At 36.0% G+C, this 18,766-nt stretch overlaps 4 protein-coding genes across 9 annotated transcripts in view; 2 read left to right on the forward strand and 2 right to left on the reverse strand.

Annotated features, from left to right (window-relative positions):
* Positions 1–10,495, forward strand: part of reln (reelin) — a 153,267-nt gene extending 142,772 nt beyond the window's left edge. For 2 of the 6 annotated variants that reach the window (XM_017305227.1, XM_017305228.1), the window contains exons 64-65: positions 1,352–1,478; positions 6,967–7,053. In XM_017305227.1, coding sequence (XP_017160716.1) covers positions 1,352–1,472 — 121 coding nt within the window. In that variant the 3' untranslated portion in view covers positions 1,473–1,478; positions 6,967–7,053. Of the gene's footprint in view, positions 1–1,351; positions 1,479–6,966; positions 8,839–9,657 lie in introns of those variants that run through there. The other 4 variants (XM_008411934.2, XM_008411935.2, XM_008411933.2 and 1 more) reach the window with 3 other exon arrangements.
* An 884-nt stretch (positions 10,496–11,379) lies between these two features.
* On the reverse strand, positions 11,380–13,070 carry LOC103466394 (sperm acrosome membrane-associated protein 4-like). The gene is made up of 3 exons (XM_008411930.1): positions 12,982–13,070; positions 12,150–12,302; positions 11,380–12,064 (listed from the first exon to the last, which is right to left on the reverse strand). The coding sequence occupies exons 2-3, from the start codon at positions 12,170–12,172 to the stop codon at positions 11,605–11,607; spliced, it is 483 nt and encodes a 160-aa protein (XP_008410152.1). The 5' UTR covers positions 12,173–12,302; positions 12,982–13,070; the 3' UTR covers positions 11,380–11,604.
* A 320-nt stretch (positions 13,071–13,390) lies between these two features.
* LOC103466392 (uncharacterized protein C3orf18-like) lies at positions 13,391–18,737 on the reverse strand. The gene is made up of 5 exons (XM_008411926.2): positions 18,571–18,737; positions 17,239–17,414; positions 17,131–17,156; positions 14,533–14,641; positions 13,391–13,728 (listed from the first exon to the last, which is right to left on the reverse strand). Exons 2-5 carry the CDS (start codon positions 17,356–17,358, stop codon positions 13,684–13,686), a joined length of 300 nt encoding a protein of 99 aa, XP_008410148.1. The 5' UTR covers positions 17,359–17,414; positions 18,571–18,737; the 3' UTR covers positions 13,391–13,683.
* pik3c2g (phosphatidylinositol-4-phosphate 3-kinase catalytic subunit type 2 gamma) overlaps positions 15,936–18,766 on the forward strand; it is a 23,034-nt gene continuing 20,203 nt past the window's right edge. Inside the window, exon 1 of the mRNA XM_008411928.2 lies at positions 15,936–16,351. The gene's annotated coding sequence lies outside the window, so the exon portion shown is untranslated. The remainder of the gene's footprint in view (positions 16,352–18,766) is intronic.

The following is an 18,766-nucleotide window of genomic DNA, read 5'->3' on the forward strand; positions in this document are numbered from 1 at the left end:
CATTGATCTGGGTGAAAGGTCATCTGACTGGTCACCAGCTATTTTCTCAGTGCATCTCTAATTATAAGGCAGGGCAGCTGTAGATGATTTCAGATGAATGAGCCTCATTCATGCTGTTTCACTGAATATCGGTTTTATTGCTTTTCTTGGATTTTAGATTGTTGCACTTTATATTTTCAGCAGCTAAACTCTCAAACAGGTTAAATTAAGAGTAGAGACTCTGCAGAAGACTGAAGATATCATGAGCATAATCACTGCTACGCTGGTTGGTTAACCTGGTTCATTACTAACATAACACCATCATAAAGCGTTTCAATGCTTTATTCACAGCAACATCCCATCACACAGATTGTATTTCAGATTCTGCATAACCGTCATCCCAGTTCAAATTATGCAGATTTGCTTCCGCACACACTAATACGCTGACGTCTGCCTAACCTGAGCTGACCCTGGCCGACCTGGCCGTGACCTGTCCCTCTCACTGCAAAAACACAGAAACTCACCAACACTTTTGATTAGTTTCTGCTGCAAATATCTTAGTATAATTTAAATAAGACAAAACTAACTTTTCAGCAAGAGACAGGAGCTTGTTTTAAGTTAATAATTCAAAAGCAGGGCCAGTCCAAGACATTTTGGGCCCTAAGCAGATTTTCATTTGGGGCCTCTCATGCCAACTAGGCTGCTCTATGCAACATCTGTACTATAATTAGCATAATTTGTAGTTATCTTACATCACACCAGCCATCAACGGGAATTAGTTTTTCCCACGTTGTGAAATAATCTGCATGTGGAATTTTCTCGTTAATATTATTGACTTAAAACAAACTCCTGTTTCTTTCTGAAAAGTTACTTGAATGTCAGTTTTGTCTTATTTGAGGTGCACTGAGATATTTGCACTGGAAACCAGACCAAAGTACTTGGTAGGATTTTGTGTTTTTGCAGTGCTCCTTCCTCTTGTTTCCTCGGTTTTCAACAGTGTCTGCTGAAAAGAGTGAACCTCACACTTTGCTCTGTTTATTTCTCTCCACCCGCCGCCACTCCTCCTTCACACATTCCCTCTCACTCCTCCTCCTACACAACCTTTTCTTTTCTCTCATCCTCCCTTTGCTTCCTTCACTCCACCACCAAACGTTTTCCCACCGTCCTCTCTCTCTTTTCTTCAATCCTTCTCAATGAATGGATCTCTCCTGTAAATCTTTCTCTCGCCTTCCTTCTTTTTTGGTTGTCTTCATTTTTGTTACCTCTCTGCTGCCTCCTGCTTCTTCCCATTTTCTCTCTCTCCTGCTTCCTCACACTTCTGACTACCTCTCTGCCTTCCTCTCTCCCCCACTTCGGGCCTCTGCCTCCCCAGACTGGGGCTCCATCCCCCCCAGACCTTTCTACAAGACAGCAGTCCCCACCTCCTGCCCATCCCCTCTCGCGCTCTAACCTCTGCTCTCTTCTGTATTCTGCTCCCTCTGGCATGGCTGTAGTGTGAGGTAAGTTTTCCGCCTCTTCCTGAATGCAACCCCTCCCTCAAACTCACCCCAACCAACACGCAGACCCTTCTTCCACTCCTTTATCTTCATTTTTTTAAACTGCAGACACCTTTCCATGATTTTAAGTAGCTCTTTTCATCACTACCAAATTCATCGCCATGCTCTCACGTAGGGGTGGGCTTTTATCGTATCGTTTATTGTGATAAGAATTTTGATTTAGCGTTATTGCGATAAATTCTGATTAATTGTTCAAAAAATAAATTGTCTGGATTGTTAGTTTTATTTTTTTTTCTCCACTCTTTGTTCAATGAGACTATCAGTTAATTTAAAAATATGATTAATTGCACAAAAATACAAAATATTACCAAGTATTTTTGGTCTAGATTCAAGTGAAAATGTCTCAGTGCACTTTAAATAAGATAAAACTAAATCAGAAGTAATTTTTCAATAAGATGTCAGTTTGTTTTACGTCAATAATACCTTAATATTGATTTTTTTTTGTTTTTTTTGTTTTTGTTTCACTGGCAGATTATTTCACTTATGACAAGATATGTTTCCCTGTTATAAGTGAAATAATCTGACACTGGAATTAGTAATTTAAAAAAAACAATAATAAGGAATTATTGATTTAAAATAAGCTCTTATATCTTGATACAATTTTACTTTTAAGTTAGTTTTATTTTATTTCACTTGTAGTAAGACATTTTAACTTAAAACTTCAGAAAAATACTTGGAAAGGTTTTGTGTTTTTACAGTGTCTCAATAAGTTGCCAGCTCTAACATACACTGCAAAAACTCAAAATCTTACCAAGTATTTTTGATCTAACGTCTAGTGCAAATGTCTTAATACACTTAAAATAAGACAAAACTAACTGACAATTAACTTTTCATTAAGATACAAGAACTTGTTTTAGGACAATAATTCATATTTATTTGAAAAAAGTTACTAGTTCCAGTGGCAGATTATTTCACTTATTGTGAAAAATGTCTTATTATAAGTAAAATAATCTGCCAGTCGAACCAGCAAAACATTAAGGAATTATTGACTTAAACCAGCACCTAAATTATGCTAAAAAATTACTTGAAAGTTTTTGTTTTATTTCAAGTGTATTGAAATATTTGCACCAGAAACTAAACCAAAAATACTTGGTAGGATGTTTTTGCAGTGTACTATATGCAGTTTAGTGATAAAAATCACTTATTTATGATGGTGTCTTAAAGAAACATGTTACATTTTTCTGAATCAGCAAAAAAAAGAAGTAATAAATGGTTTTTATCGTCATTTTTGTCATCACAGTTCTACCACAAAATATTGGAATCTAACTTTAAGCCCATGTTGCCCACTCCTACAGTCACGTAAAGTAGCACACGAGACAGGTCAAAGGTCAAGCCAATAGCTCACAATGTTCAGGTGAAGGCTCGAATCAAAGCCAGAAAGATCATCCAGACTTTTCTAAAGTGGTGTGTAGATAAAATCAAAAATATTTGTTTTCCAAATGACAGAATGTTGAAAGAATATGCAAGAAATGTATTTATTAATGCCGTCAAAATCAGAAGTTTATATTACATGGCAAAAACACCAAATCTTACTAAGCATCTTTGGTGAAGTTTCTAGTTCAGATATCTTGATACATTAGAAATGAGGCAAAACTAACTTACAAGAAACCTTCCTGCAAGACATAGGAGCTTATTTTAAGTCAGTAATTCCTTAATATTCATGACTCCTAGTCATCAATGTGGGAAATTATTTCACTTCTAAAAATATATTTCTACCATGTTGCAAGTGAAATAATCTGCCAGTGGAACTTTATCAATATTAAGAAATTACTTATTTAAAACGAGCTTCTGTATCTCTGGAAAGTTACGTTTAGTTGAGTTAGTTTTGTATTATTTCAAGTGTACTAAGATATTTGCACTAGAAACTAGATCAGAAATACTTGGCAAGGTTTTGTGTTTTTGCAGTGTAGAGGTCAGGGGATAAATCCAAAATATCGGTATCAATGCCAAGTCACTTTCAACATGAGATCAATATCCGTGTGATAAAATCAATACTTAAGTTTCAGGTTCCTCTTGAAATTTTATTTTTGCATTGTAGATTCTCAATTCAATATATATTTTTATATATTCATATAAAAGATTTTTGTGTTGATTTGTTCTCAAATTATACGTTTTTGCACTTTATTTTGAAAACAATTCATACTAATTTTCTTTGTTTTTCTATAATTTTTGTTTTTTTGTTGACACCTATAAACTTTATCTAAATTAATAATTCAAAGGAAAAACACCTAAAGGTCAGAAGCTTAATAATCTTAAATAATGAATATTGGTATTAGTGATACTATATTTCCATATATCAAGTATCACACTTTCCATACATTTCCTCTGTATTTGGTATCTTTGCCTCTGAACTTTACGGTTTGGGTCCATTTGGACCAAAGTTTTAACTTTCTGGCTGATGTTGCTTCAGTATTTCCACATAATTTATGTCATGAAGTGCACCAGTTCCTCCTGCTGCATAATAACCCCACGACATGATGCTGCCACCCCCGTACTTCACAGTTGGGATGGTACAATCACCCCGTTTTTCCTCCAAATGTAACAATGATCATTATGGCATTCTTAAGGTTAGCGTCCAATATGGCTGCATAAAGTATAATAGTCAAAGTTGCAAAGTAACACTTCTGACTGTTTGTATTACAATAAATAAAACACACACATACTACTACAGCTATACGGCCACTTTTTGATAATATAGTTCTTTTAGAGTTTGAATACCTAAAATGAAGAGAAATGCAACACCAGAGCTATTAGCCAATCTGGCCAGTTTACCAACTTGCAGATGGAAAAAGCTAAAAGGTTTCTCAGTTTTTAGAGGAATCTGGACTAGATTGTTCAACGCCTAAAATGCTTAGATTGATCAAACCTGAACTGGATACGTCTAAACCAAACATTTAAAAACAATTCATTGAAGTTTTTTACTCGATTTGTGAAAACCAACAAAGAAGATGCTTAGTTTTCCCAGCAGTAAAACCAAAATGTTGTCCAGTTCTCGTGAATCCAATTTCGTACCTCGTCTCGTCTCGTGAGCCAGATGTTTCGTCACCCTCTGGTGTTTATATGTGTGATGTAATCCATCACTATACGTGTTTGTTTTTGGCACTACCTCGGCTCCAGACCAATTTATTTATTTTCATTTCGATCGGAACTTAAAGCGGATGCGTACAATACTGTATGTACGTCTGGGCAGCTCAAACATGGACAGTCTGTTCCCTCCTCAAACTAAAACGTCACTTATAAAGCTGAAGATCTCGCATCATTGCTCTGAAATAACTTCACATTTCAGCTTTCAGCTTCCTGCATGGCTTCATGGATCAACCAATGCAACAACGCTCCATCCTTCTCCCTCACAATGACTGTCTGTTTGTCTGTCTGACAACAACAWCATCATCATCATCGTCATCATCATGTCTCTGGGCCAAGACCTTCATCCTTACACTGCAAAACACAAAAACTTACCAGGAATTTCAGTTCTAGTTTCTAGTGCAAATATCTTAATATACTTGGAATAAGACAAATGTAGGAGCTTGATTTAAGTTAATTATTCCTTAATATTGATTTTAAAAAATACTAGTTATAAGTAGAGATGCACTTTTTTCTCTTCCGATACCTGAAGTAAAATAAATAACAAACTGAAACTAATAAAAACAGGTTGACTACTTTGGTCAAACATGTAAAAATAAACTGCATCAAACCTTCTTTCAATTGATATCGGAAGCGATATCGATATTAGTATCGGATCGGTTCATCTGAAATAAAAAAAACAAGAAACTTTCAGGGAAAAATGTCTTGAAATAAGCTCTTCTTGAAAAGTTACTMACAAGTTTGTTTGTTTTTTTCTTATTTCAAGTGTATAAAAATATTTCCAGTAGAAACTAGACCAAAAAGTACTTGGTGAGATTTTATTTTTTACAGTGTAAGCCTCCTTGGTTTCTGATTAAATGTCAGAAATGCAGAAAATGAAGTTTTCCATTTCTCTCCTAACACACACACATCTCACCAGGCATTCCTAACGCTTCCACCCATCACACACACACACCATCTCCCCCCTTCCTTCGCTTCCTGCCCACCCTCCCGCTTCACAGAGACCCCCTGCCTGCCCTGGCTGTACTCCCGGCTCACTGGCACCGCCCTGCTGGATGGAAGAGGCAATGAACAGGCTAAGCAAGAGTGATCTTCTGCAGCTTTTTAATTAATTTTTTCCTGTTATTTTCAGCGTCTTGCAAAAGTATTAATACAGCTTGAAGTTTGACAGATTTTGTGACATAACAGCTACAAACTTCAATGCGTTTTATTTGGGTTTTATCAGATCGACACAAGTGGGAGAAAAGTTATGCTTGTTTTGTTTTGGTATGAAATGTTTGCGTTCTTATTTGGTACATAACTCACATTTAGTCTGATTGATTGGAGAACATCTGTGAAGATCGACTTTTAAGGTCTGGACTTTGACTGGGCCGTTTTATCATAAATATACTGCCATGGTAATGAGAGCAAGATGTTTGGGATCATGTTCCTGGTTGAAGATGAAACTCCTGTTCATTTCTTTAATGTAAATATCTATACATAATATAAATGACTTCATTATTTATTTTTTATGTGTGTATTAGATTTCTTAATCTGGGACCTGAGTTGAGCAATAAAAAAATCCTTGAATCCTTGAAAGGGAACAAAAGTCACAAAATGTAGATATTTGTTTCTATTTTGATTTTAAGAAAGTTGTGTATTTTTTATTTTATTTCGAAACATTTCCCTTCTTTCCTGGACAAGTTCAAACACAAATTGTTACTATAATGAAAAAGCCTGATTACTGGAAATAATTGGACATTTGAAGCATAAAATGTGTGAAAAACGTTAGTTTGTGTTGATCTAATACTGAAAATCCCAATGAAACATTGAAGTTTGTGGTTTTAATATGTCAAATTGTGAAAAACTTAAGCGGTTTTAATAGTTTATCAAGCTACTGTAGCTTTAAAACCCTTTCCTGCTCAGGACCCCCCACTTCTGTTTTTTATTTACTTCTTTTTTTCTTTTTTAAACTCTGACCTCAAACACTTTGTGTCCGAGTGAGGCTCTCGTATTTGTGGATCTTCGTACCGTCTCGTCTCGATGGCTGTTGTAGCTAGCTGCATCATCGTTTCCGTGCAGAAATCCAATCTAGCAGCGGGAGTTTTTTTGTTTTCTCGTATCTGTTCAGTGTTTGAGGTCATGGTTGACTGAAAACCAAAGCATGAGAAACGAAAACGGAGGTGAGAGAAATTTGAAGCTGCATTCAACCATCCGTGTGTTTGCATGTTCGGATCTGCCGAGTGTGAGAACGAAGCAGCTGGCTTTTACTCTCTCACTAATCTTCACACTCCTTCCTTCTCTCTCTCTTTCTCTCTCTCTCTCTTTTGTTTTATTTTTTTATTTTGCTGACTTTATCTCCCTGCAGCACACGCAAACAAAACTACATGATGAGCTTTGCCAGACAGACCGGGATGCGTCACTACTACAGCCGCAAGCGGCGGGCACTGCAGCAGCGTGCCTGAGCCCCCCTCCCCGCTCTCCTCCTGACCGCATTTCGCCCCGTTGTGACCCGTCCGCCGGTGGATTCGAGTCGTCCCGCCCATCTTCTGCTCGCCCTCAACAAATCACCTTGGCTTTCTCAACCAAACCCAATAAAACTCATAACGAAGGAACAAGGCGGCCATTTTGGAAAGGATGGTCCACGGTTTCTAGTTCTTTTGTAATTGTCGCTGCCATTCCTTTAAGTCCTTCGCCGTATCCCTTCTTTTCCTACCACACTGTGAAATTAAAAGATGATTTATCACTGCTGAACTGACCAGCTGATTGGAGAGTAGCCTCCCAGTTCCACTGAGCCGCCTCCAAAGCTGCCAAACCAGTAAGCCAGGAGAAGGACACTCAATGACCATAAAGGAGGAACAACAATGAAGCTTCAAAAAAAACGAAAAAGAAAAAAAAAAATAGAGTACTGTGTTCTTGGTGTTCTGTGTGTTTGTGGGTTAATTTTGTGATGAGTTGACTGTGGTGTTCCGTTTATTTGTTTGTTTGTTCGTTTTCTACTAATTCATATGATATTATAGGGGAGGGACTGGGGGATATGCTGGGTTTTGTTTGCCTTCTCATGTTTTTTCTTTTTCTTTTTATTTTTTTGGATCATATGAGCAACGAGCAAAAAGCCTCAACAAACAACCAGAGAAGGAAGGAAAAGATTTGCACGAAAACTGAAAAAAAATTATGGGGAAAAACTTTTTTTTTGTTATTGTTTTTTTATATATATGTTGGTTTCTGAAAAATACAGATATTTATGGTAAATGGTTCTTCACGTAACCTATTTAAGATGCACTGTGCGTGAAATCTGTATGTTATTTTCCAGTGTTAAGTTATTGGACAGTCGAGTCAGGCTCTCGGACTGCAACATCTCCCCTCTTCCTTCGCTTTCCTGCGATGGCGAACTGGAGCTGATGTGGATTTTAAAAAAGTACTTTTCCACCAAAAAAAAAAACGCAGAAATTTTGAGATTACAAACATTTTCTTCAAAATAATAAGGAAATTCTAAGCTCAAAAAGTTGTAAATTTGCAAGAAACAAGTCAGAATTTTTTTAGGCTAATCTCACATGTTTGTAGAAAAAAAACTTTAAAGTTTCTGAGCTCAAAGTCAAAAATGTGAGGAAAAACTCAAATGTTTAGGTCAATTCAGTTTCTGGAAATAAACATTGAACTTTCAGAGCTTGAAAAGTTGCAAATATACAAGAAAAAACTCAGAAATATTGACATTAATCTCCAAAATTTTATAGAGAAAGCTTGACATTTCTAAAAAGTTAAAAATTTTTACTTTTGGAACTCAGAAAATTTCCAAAAGTTGTGGATTTTCTACTTCTTTATCAAAATTTGTTGGTTTTTTTCTCCCAAATTTTTGACTTAAGCACTTTTTTTCTAGAAAATTTCTGAGATTAATCTCAAAGTTTCTGAGTTATTGCAAATTTCTGAGATATCAAAATTTGAGTTTTCTGGTGGAAATTTATTTTTCTGTCTACGACGGCCCTAATTCACCGTCGTCCTTTCCTGTTTTCTTGTGCTGTTTCCTCCCTTTTTCCTCCCACTTCCTCTCCCTCTGCTGATTTCTGATACCTGGAGGTGAGGCTCTATTAGTGTCGTTTATGGACGTCTGTGTAACATGGACCCTCTGACCCTCAGTGTAACTCCAGTATAGCAATCTCCTGTATATATATGTATATCCACTATGGGGAGACCCAGCAGCCTTATAAAAGGGAAATAAAGAACTGTCAAACCTCAAACTCTACATTTTGTCACTTTTTTTCCTCTCTTAAAAGCCGATGTGTTATCTGTCATCTAGGACTTGAGAAAAATCATCTTTAATTCTAAACTACAAATCTCTGAGAAGCAGCAAGTCGGCCTGAAGCCATTAATCTGATCGATTGTGATTGTATGGAAGAGGATTAGGGCCACTAAAGTTTTTATCAGAATTTTGACTTGAAACTATTTTTTTTCTGACAATTTACTTTTTCTGAATTTTTTTTTCAGAACTCTGAATTGCAACTATTTTTCTTGTCTTTTTCTCACAATTGATTACATTTTTTTCTCAATTCTTAGAATTCTGACATTTTCATTAGATTCTTTAATCTCTGAATTCTCTTTTTTTTCTCAATTTAACCTCAGAATTCTGAGGTTAAAGTGGAAAAATTTAAAGTAATTTTTTGCTTCTGGTTAATATTTCTTTTAGCCATTGAAATTGCAGGTATGACCAGGTTTGTCTTATTTAAATAGTGCTTTAAAAAGTCTTGCACAGCATTATTTCATCTGAAATATTTTATTACAGATCTTGGAATAAAAACATAAATAGTCTTAAAAACATGGCAATAAAAGCGTCTGACACTCGGACGGACGGCGCACACTGCAGTTTTCAGACTGCGTGTTCACCCCTCAACCTCTTATTACTTATTTTACTCACAAACGAGTGATAACGGCGGCAGCCAGAAGAGTTATAAGAACATAAAAAGGTTTGACCTTGACCTCTGAGTTACAGTACGGCCAGTCACAGCAGCTGAAGGTCATGGCGTAGATCGTCCCTCTGAGCCGGATGTCGCTTTGTTTTCCGCAGCTCTTCACCGGAAAGCACCCCCTCGCCGACAGGGCAGTGACGTTTCCATAGCGACCCAGCGCCTTGAAGCACACCTCGCGAGGAGGACACTCTGTCACAATGAGTTCAAAGGTCATCGCCTCCTCAGTCTTCAGGATGGGGCTGTAGTAGCACAGCAGATTCCCACAGAGCAACGAGGGCAGAAGAAGAAAACACAAGATGGCGGCAGGCAGCAGCTGCAGAACGTTCTGCCTGGGGAACAAGACGAAGGCAAAACTGGACAAACTTATTTTACAACAAATCTAACTTTGTAAATTTTTCCCAGGAAATCTACAATGTTAGCACAACTGTAAATAGAAACCCCCCTGAAATTTATCGATTTATTCCAGAACTTTTCTAGAAAAACTTGGAAATTTCTGTTTCAAAAGTAAAAAAAAAAAAGTCAACTTCTGGACTTTGAGAGATTAAGCAACATTTCTGAGTTTTTGTTTAAGGATTTTGTTGACATTTCTGCCCAAAAGAAATTTCCTAGAAAAATAAATTCAGAATTTCTGCCAAATTGGCATAAATTTATTAATCTTTGTATCTAACCAAACTTATTAAATGATCTTGGAGCATTATGAAACCTATTAAATTTGAGTTAGAGGGGGGAAATTAATTTCTAGAACTTTTATTCTGGTTCCAAGCTATAAACTAATCATTTATTCTTTGACTTCTTGTTTTAGTCACATTTTAGTTACTGCTTGTTAATTGAATTTTAAATAAGTTTATTTATTCTGTTGTATTTTTACTTTAAACTTAGTGCCTTAATAGTATTTGTCTTGTCAAAGATGTCCTTGTTTTATTTGGAAAATCATATTGTACAGTTTTTATCCGGTTGTTTGATTTACTGATTACATTTAATTAAGTTTGAGAACAATTTGTTATAAACTGCACAAAAATCTGGGATTAAAAAAAAGTAATTTCATTTTATCAGTTGTAAGGAGTTTAAATGAATTTTAATGCAACATCTGTGTTTAAGTTGGATCAAAGGTTTCCCAACCTTTCAAAAGTTCATGTTGGTTATTGATGTTGACACCAAAAAGGGGCCAAGTCGTCAGCTTTGTGGCACTTTTATGGGAGAATATTGACGTCCAAGTGGAATAGCTGCGTTTCCATTGCCAATATGCACAAAACTTTAATATCCCACTAGTGTAAAAAAAAATAAAACATTTGCAGTTGTGTTTCCATTAAATAAATGGTTAGAAATTAGATGAGAGTTCATGTTGCACCAACATCCCAACACTTCCCGTCTTCTTTCCCACTATTTGGTTATCACAACTTACAATGCAAAAAGTGTCTATTGTTGATTTGCAACCTTTATTTTGATACAACTGGGAAAAAATGTGATTGGCACTTTTCCTACTAAGCAAGTTTATTTTTGTGATTCCAAGCTGTGCAAATTTATGGGAACAAGAAAAACTCGAGTTGAATTCCCTCTCCAGGACTTTAGTCATTTCACTTACCATTACTTTGTTGACATGCCTTTAACAGGTGTTGCCAATTTCACCGTCACACCCAGAGTGTTAAAGTTAGTAAGGAAATGCAGTAGAATTTTAGTGAACTTTAAAACTTACCCAGTCATTTCACAGAGTTTAACTCCAACCAGCCAAACTTTTCAGTTGAACATGAATGTTTTCTCTCAGTGTCTTTGGAAAAAGTTACACCTTTAAGCACACCTGCTTTCAATAAACAAGACACTTGTTTCTTAATCATGGTTCTTTATTGACCAGAGGCCACAGTCAATCAGGAGGATGGATGAACCTTTTCTCTGGTTTAGACATGTAAAAACCACCAATAACTGCAATAATACATTTTTCCCCCTTCAATATTTTCACATCATTTGAAAAAGTTGCAGGAAGCAAACATCTGACTAAATGCGAGTCTACTGTTGGGATCTAAGGTTAGGTCCAACAGGCCTCCACTCAGCTACGATTTTGAATCAGAAGATGATGCGGTTTGGTTCGAACAGGGACTCTGGAGCGTCTTCATTAGAGCGGAGAGGAGATTATCTGGACTGGTTTTGAACCAAAGTGACACAATCAGGCTGGCATTGACCTTTGGTGTAACATTGCATTTGTTTCCACAGCAGCAGCTGTGAGTGAGGTCGTACCGTTGACCCCGATATTTGACCACCTCCTGGGAGTTGCAGAGTTGGATATCCAAGCAGCCTTGAGAGGACAGAACGTGGCGGAAGCCTTGCCATCCCCAGGAACTGGCGCAGCCATGGTTGGGCAGACACTCCGTGTTGAGGACTGAGCAGGGCTCGGTTTTGGGCATCAGGGGACAAAAATTACAAAAAAGGCTCCCCACGGTGAAAGCAGGGAAGATCAGAGCAAACAGCAGGAGGGTAGAGGTCAGGCGCCAGGAGGAAAGATGAATATCCACTCTGATGGACAGAATAGAAGAAAAAAATAGTCAATTAGAAAACAAATTTATGTTTTTAAGGATCTATGTATGAATTGAATTCTTACCTGCTTTTTCTTTGGTACCCCATCTTCCTGCAAGTGTAAGCCACCCCCCAATCAATTTAAATATGTGCCAACGTCATCAGTTCCTCTGATTATCAATCACAAACAGGTGTGTTCGATGCCAGAGTGTTCTCCGCGGTCTTTAAGTTGGGGTTTCTAAAGAAATAAAACACTTATTGGCAAGATTCATCAGCAGAAATTCTTCAGAAGCTTACAGAAATAATTTGCTTTAAAAGTTGAAGAAGGGTACAATTTAATTGTCTGAAAGTCAGTTTAAATAACATTATTTTTTGAATGATGTAATTTTTTTTACATTTGTTTTTAAACTACTAATTTCACGTTATTTCAGTAACCAAAGCGGATTCGAAAAATCTCTTCCGTTAGCTATTATAACAGCAGGCTCTGTTGCTGTTGGTGCTCTTATTTTGAAATGTAACCGGACGTTCTTGTTAAGAGAGGCGGAAACCGAAGTAATGGGAAGACGCTGCTAATGTCGGACCGGCTAACACAAACTGCTGTTATCATATCTAAGAAGTTAATACGTTTCTGAGATCCTGGGTTACAACATTAAGCTAGCGAAACTAAAAATAAAATAAAGTACGATACTATAAAAGTAAGCTAGCAATATTTAAAAAAAAGGAAAAAGTCGATTTCGTCTTGTAAAACAAACTTTGTTTCCACCATACACGTATATAAAGAGCAGAAGCCTCATGCATCGCTCTGACAAGATTTAGGGCGGCTATAAATATACCAGCTAATGTTAGCTGGCATTTTGCCGGTGGACATAAATACAGTACAGTAATATTCTATTCATAAAAATAAACGGTTATCTTACTTGTGAAACGTTATCCCCCGAGATCTCACGTTAATAGTCTGTCGATCTGAACAAAAATATCCGGCAGTGCTGAGGTTTTTTTTCTGGTGTTTGGTTTAGCCAAGTGGGAGGGACTACCGCTCCAAGATGGCCGCCGTATTTCCTGCGTCAGAGCAGCCAATGCGGGGTCTATGTGTATGGTTTCCACCACGTCTTACTACTGTTGATGCGATGAGCGGCTATATTGAAACGCGGTCTTTACTGGGGGTAGTTGGAGTTGCTCCCAGTTTCCCATATGGCTGCAGAGGGCGCTCCAGTTGGCTTTTCCGACTGGGTGGTCGGAATTTCCCAGTTCCGAATACAACTGGAAAACAGCATTAAAGTCACTGCACATATGGGGTAAGAAACAAGAAGACAAAAGGCTTCCAAACCAGATTGCACTTCTCAGTTTATTCATGTAAAACTACATCTTAGTCACTACTTTGACTAAAAGCAACAAAAAAATCTGTACAGTCCCGTAAGAAAAAAAAGACAAAATAAAAACATTTCTGAGGCAAAAATCAAGACTGTGGCGCCATCTGGTGGCAAATCCAGCACATTGATCAATGCAGCAGCAGCTGGTGGGTTTTAATGATTTGTTGCATTGTCAATCAGGCCTTTGCACCATAATTAGTAAAATAAGATTTAATTTCCTAGTTGAAACCCTCCTTCTTGCCGTCCTGCTCATGTTCTATCAAAGGAGAGCTGTGAATTCTTGTACAAAGGTTCCTGCAATGAAAAATAAAATTAAAAGTTGGAGTTAATGTGTAAATTATAGATTTTTCACAACATGATACAACTAATTTAAAAATAAGCCTCACGATTAGCAATTAGTCCGTTAGTCCCATAATAAATTAGAAAGAATTTCTGATGATTAATAAATGTTTTGAAGGTCAGTTTTGTTTACAGAGACATCTTAATCCATTTTTATTTACAATTTTGGTTGCTATTGTTTTTTTTATTTCTGTTTTATTTCTTTATTCTTGGTTGTGTTGCTTTATTTTGGATATTGGTGTCACTGTTGTAATGTCACTAGATACTTTTCCGTTATTTACTGAGGAACCATTTTTGTCATTCTGTTGTTTTGAACTAAAATCTCATGAAAAACAGGAACTGTTTTTAAAATTAATTTTCTTTACGTTGTTAAATCTTTTTCTATCAGAAACAATATTTTTTTGTGGCATGAAAATAATTCCAAATGAAAATCGAGTTATGATTGAGTCTGTCACAATAAGGGTATTTTTATTCACAGAGACATAATAATCCATGCAAGAAGTTTTTATTATTGTTTTTAGTTGCAATGTTCTGTTTTGAATATTTCAAATATGCTCCAGGATTAAGTGTTTTGTACAAAATTAGGGTTTATTTTGTCTTTGAGATAATATTATTGTCAAATATTCTTGTTTATTGCAATAATTACTGGGACAATTGCACCAGATTGTTACTTTCTAAACGTATTAATGTTGTCTTGAATAGTTAAAACTTCCACCAAAAACAAAGCGCTTCAAAATAATGCATAATATATTTGCTTACAGCCAGCTCTTCCTCCTCATCGTCTTTGTCATAATCTCCCCAGTCTTCCTGTTCCTCCGAGGGGTCGTAGGTGTAAACCGGGATCAGATGGTGGCGCAGCTCATCTAATCTGGAGCAAAAATAAATACAACCAAACTGAAATGGGATGGAAACCTTTCTAAACCCAAAGTGTGGCCCGGTGGCCGATTGCGACCCTCCGAGTGTTTTTTTGTTTTTGTTTTTGTTTTTGTTTTTGTTTTGTTTTCAGCCCTTGACCACAATAAAAGAAATTTTTTAAACTGCACAAACTTGATTTTCCAGGTCTAGTTTATATTTATACAAAAAAGGTACTGGAATTTTCTTTTAATGTAGACAATTAAAAATCTTCTAAAAGCATTAATTAAATATGAGCGCTAACATCCAGTCATTTTTGGGGAATCCATTCAGCACCGATTGTGGAAAACAGTCAATATTTTGCAGATTTTATGTTTCAAATATTCAATGATTTACAGCTTTCTTTTAGGCAGAAATCAGGCTTCTTTATTTTATTAAAATGTTGCTTTTTTGTTTATAATTGTCCAGGCAACAGAGGAAATGTTTGACAAAAAAGTGCAGCTTTTTAAAACATTAAAAAAGAAAGAATATCTACATTTTGTGCTGTAAAGTCAATGATTTAATGCAATCTGCTGGGTTAAACTTCTTAAACTAATTTGAATAACAAACCTGATGCATTGTTTGAAAACTGGGATCACATTGTGTATGATTGAATGGAAACGACTCATTTGTAAAGTTTGTCAAGATGACTTGTTGTGAATAATGTGAATATATAAATAAACTGAACTGAGCTGTGCAGAACATTTTGGTGCAAACAAAATTACTATTTCCTTTAGAAATAATAAATAAAACTCCACTCTTGAAAATTCAGTAGATGGAAGTTTTGATATTTTGCAAATATAATTTTTTTGTAGAATGGTTGCTCAGAAATGACTGAGTTTGGAAAAAGTAAAAAAATATTCCACTTTTGGAAATTTTCTGATTCTCTAAAGTACAATTTTTTTTATTTTTGAAATTCAAAAATGTCAATTTTTTTTCTAGAACATTTCTGAGATTAGTATAAAAATTCCCAAAAAAAATTCTAGCAGATGTTCAACTTTCGAAATTCATATATTGCCTTGTTTTCTCTTGAAAATGTCTGATTGTTCAAACTTTATTTTTTTTTAGATTAATCTCAAAATTTCAGATTTTTTCATAGCAAGTTTCCAACTTTTGAAACTCAGAAATCTCTTTGTTTTTTCTAGATTTCTGAAATTAGTTTTTGGTGGAAATTTACTCTTTTCTTCTTCCCCTGTATATCTCCAGTATCCTGAATACACCGTAGTATAAATGACTTTTTCCAGAAATTCTAATCTTTTTTTATTTTTATTTTTTCATTTTTTGAAAGGCCAGCTGTATCTCCAATTATAAAATAACCCAGCTGTGCAACTTGTACAGCTGTTTTTCTGCCCTGTGTAGTTCAGGCTTTCTGGTTGAGGTGAACCTGTAGTTCGCTTATAACTCGGGCTGGCCTGCTGGGGTAACAGCAGCTTTTTACCGCAAGTGAAGAGAACAATGTTTTGATTTTGCTTTGCAGACACAAGCGGATGTTTTGTTTTGTGTTCCAGGCGACATGTATGTTGCTGGGTTGGTTGTGGTTTTGCGCACACACACGTCTGGCGAACGCACCCAGACGATAAGCAGCTAAATAGTTTGTTTTATTTTGCGTTTCGGTCTGGAGCTGTTCTTATTAAATACCTGGATGTCGTGGAGCTTACTGGAACTTTACACCGGAGCTGCTGCTACGGTAAGAGCCTGACGTTTATGACTGGAAACAAAGCACCGTATCCGATTTACAAAACAGGAAGACGTGGTTTCGTTTTTGTCAGAAGCCTGCTCTACAAATAAGTAAACATGTCATAATTCTTACGACTTGTTCTCCCATTTTAAATTATTATTGTAATTACAGATACCTAAAACAGTGAATTAAAAACGTCCTGTTCAGTTTTAGTTTCGGTTTGAGGTTTTGTTCCTTCATGCAGGGCCGACCAAAGCCTTTTTGGGGCCCTAAGCAGATTTTCATTTGGGGGCCCTAATACCAACATGCCAATAACACCAGATGCTTCATAATTCCTAGGCTATGTGTGTAATATGCCAACTAGCATTAGCATAATTTGTTATTAGCATACATAAAACTAAAGCAGATTTTTAACCTTACAGGAGTAGCAAAATAAAAGATTGATTTTGAAATACATAGTGGTATTTAAGTGTGGTATATTATTTTAACAATTTTAATGTGACTACTTGATAAACACTGAATTTATGGTAATTAAATGAACAAGTTTGATATTTTATATTTCCCCAACATCTTGAAGATATTGACCTATTTTTTCTGTAACAAGTATAAAAATAATACATAATTTATTTTTTCATGTGTAATAGCATTTTAGTTTACATTACTCTATCTTATGTTAAATATATAATCATGCTAGCTTGTTGGTCTTGGGGGCCCCCTGGTGGTGCGGAGGCCCTAAGCAGCTGCTTAACTCTCAGACTTTTGTTGTACATCTCATTTATGGAACTTACCGGGATCTCCTTTTCATATAGAAAACCTAAAAGAGAAATTTGCACAGTATTATTACTACAGTTATGTTATTTGCTTTAAAGTATATGAAGTAGTAGACAGATTCTTACCACTGCCACTATGCAGCCACTCAGCGCGAGTACAACAAGAGGCAGGAGGGCGTAGTACCTGGGGAATTCAGGTTTTACATTTGGAGTTGAAATAAAGGAGGTCGTGTGGTTCAGATTCATTTCTCTTCTTTCCTGTTTGGCTCTTCAGGAAGGTCTCTGCTCACACCTTCAAACTGCTGCAATTCACAAAAATAAAAGGTTGTCAAGACATCCAAATCCCAGAGTTCATAACTAGTCCTGCAGAAAAAAAAGCAAAGAAATCACACTGTAAAACCTAATTAGTTGTCATTACTTAAAGAATATATCATCACCTTCCTAAAATAACAACTCAAATTATTTTAGGAAACTCATGTCAACTGTTTTTAGTATTCATTAATTGAGTAACATTAAATTGTGCAGTTTTGGTGAGCGTCACTTATTAAATTGACTTAATAAATCCAAGTATGTTGTAATTACTTAAATGGCACCCAAATCTTAATTTTTATTATAAACCACAAAGCTTTCTGATGGCAGAAACTACTAAGAAAAATAAAGTTTATTAGTAGTTTAGCTCCTGCTTTTTATCTTCTCAAACCTTTACAGAAAAAATGGAAGGTAGTGAACTTTTTAAAGTAAAACAAACACAATCATATAAAAAGTGGCTTACTTAGTAACAATGCATTGTGGGATATCTTGCTGGTGGAGGTATAGCCTTTCACATAACTTAAAATCGACTAAATTAATTTTGAAAATGTGTTTACCTCAAAAAGCCCTCAACTTATTTAAATCAAGTATAACAATGTAAAAAATGAGTTAAGTCGACTTAATTTATTTTATAAAAGTAAACATTTGTAATTTACTACACTGCAAAAACACAAAATCTTAGTAAGTGTTCTTTGTCTAGCTTCTGGTGCAAATATAGTACATTTGAAATAAGACAAAACTAACTTATAAGTAAGGTTTCAGCAAGAAATAGAAGCTTGTTTTAAGTAAATATGGAAAAAGCGCTTGTTCCACCGCCAGATTATTCCACTTCATAACATGGGAAAAATGTTTTGTTATAAGTTAAATAATTTGCCGATTGAACTGGTACTGAAATCAATATTAAGGAATTATTGACAAGCTCCTAAATTTTGCTGAAAAGTTACGTATAAGTTAGTTTTGTCTTATTTTAAGTGTACTAAGATATACTTGGTCAGGTTTTGTGTTTTTGCAGTGCATACACCCAAAACTTCACCCATCTTTTCCAGCTGAACATAATGTAACAATTCTCCGGCAGAATGCGCTGCAGATGATCTCTGAAAGGCGGCGGTGACAGTAAAGGATGAGTAGAGAAGAAAACTGAGGACTCACCGTGTGTGTGTGTGCGCTAGCTGCAGACGCAGTCACCCATCTTCCTCCTCGTCCTCTCCTTCAGTGTCGCTCTCCTACAGAACCAGAGCGCTCATTCTTCAACCTGCTCTCCAACATTCCTGAATGAGGAGTGGGTCAGTCGCTGCTTGATGCTAAAAGTAGCACATTGTAGGGCATGAAACCTCCTTCAGGGATT

The sequence above is a fragment of the Poecilia reticulata genome, linkage group LG6, assembly GCF_000633615.1.
Source record: "Poecilia reticulata strain Guanapo linkage group LG6, Guppy_female_1.0+MT, whole genome shotgun sequence".
NCBI lineage: Eukaryota > Metazoa > Chordata > Actinopteri > Cyprinodontiformes > Poeciliidae > Poecilia > Poecilia reticulata.

Bases quoted from the DNA above. Each gene is read 5' to 3' on its own strand.
- LOC103466394 (XM_008411930.1), bottom strand. From the start codon at position 12,172: ATGGGGTACCAAAGAAAAAGCAG. The intron at 12,065-12,149 runs GTAAGAATTCAA...TCTGTCCATCAG, and splicing joins GGGTACCAAAGAAAAAGCAG to AGTGGATATTCATCTTTCCT.
- LOC103466392 (XM_008411926.2), bottom strand. From the start codon at position 17,358: ATGAATCTGAACCACACGACCTCCTTTATTTCAACTCCAAATGTAAAA. The intron at 17,157-17,238 runs GTAAGAATCTGT...TTTCTCTTTTAG, and splicing joins GTGGCTGCATAGTGGCAGTG to GTTTTCTATATGAAAAGGAG. The intron at 13,729-14,532 runs GTAAGCAAATAT...TTTTCATTGCAG, and splicing joins ATGAGGAGGAAGAGCTGGCT to GAACCTTTGTACAAGAATTC.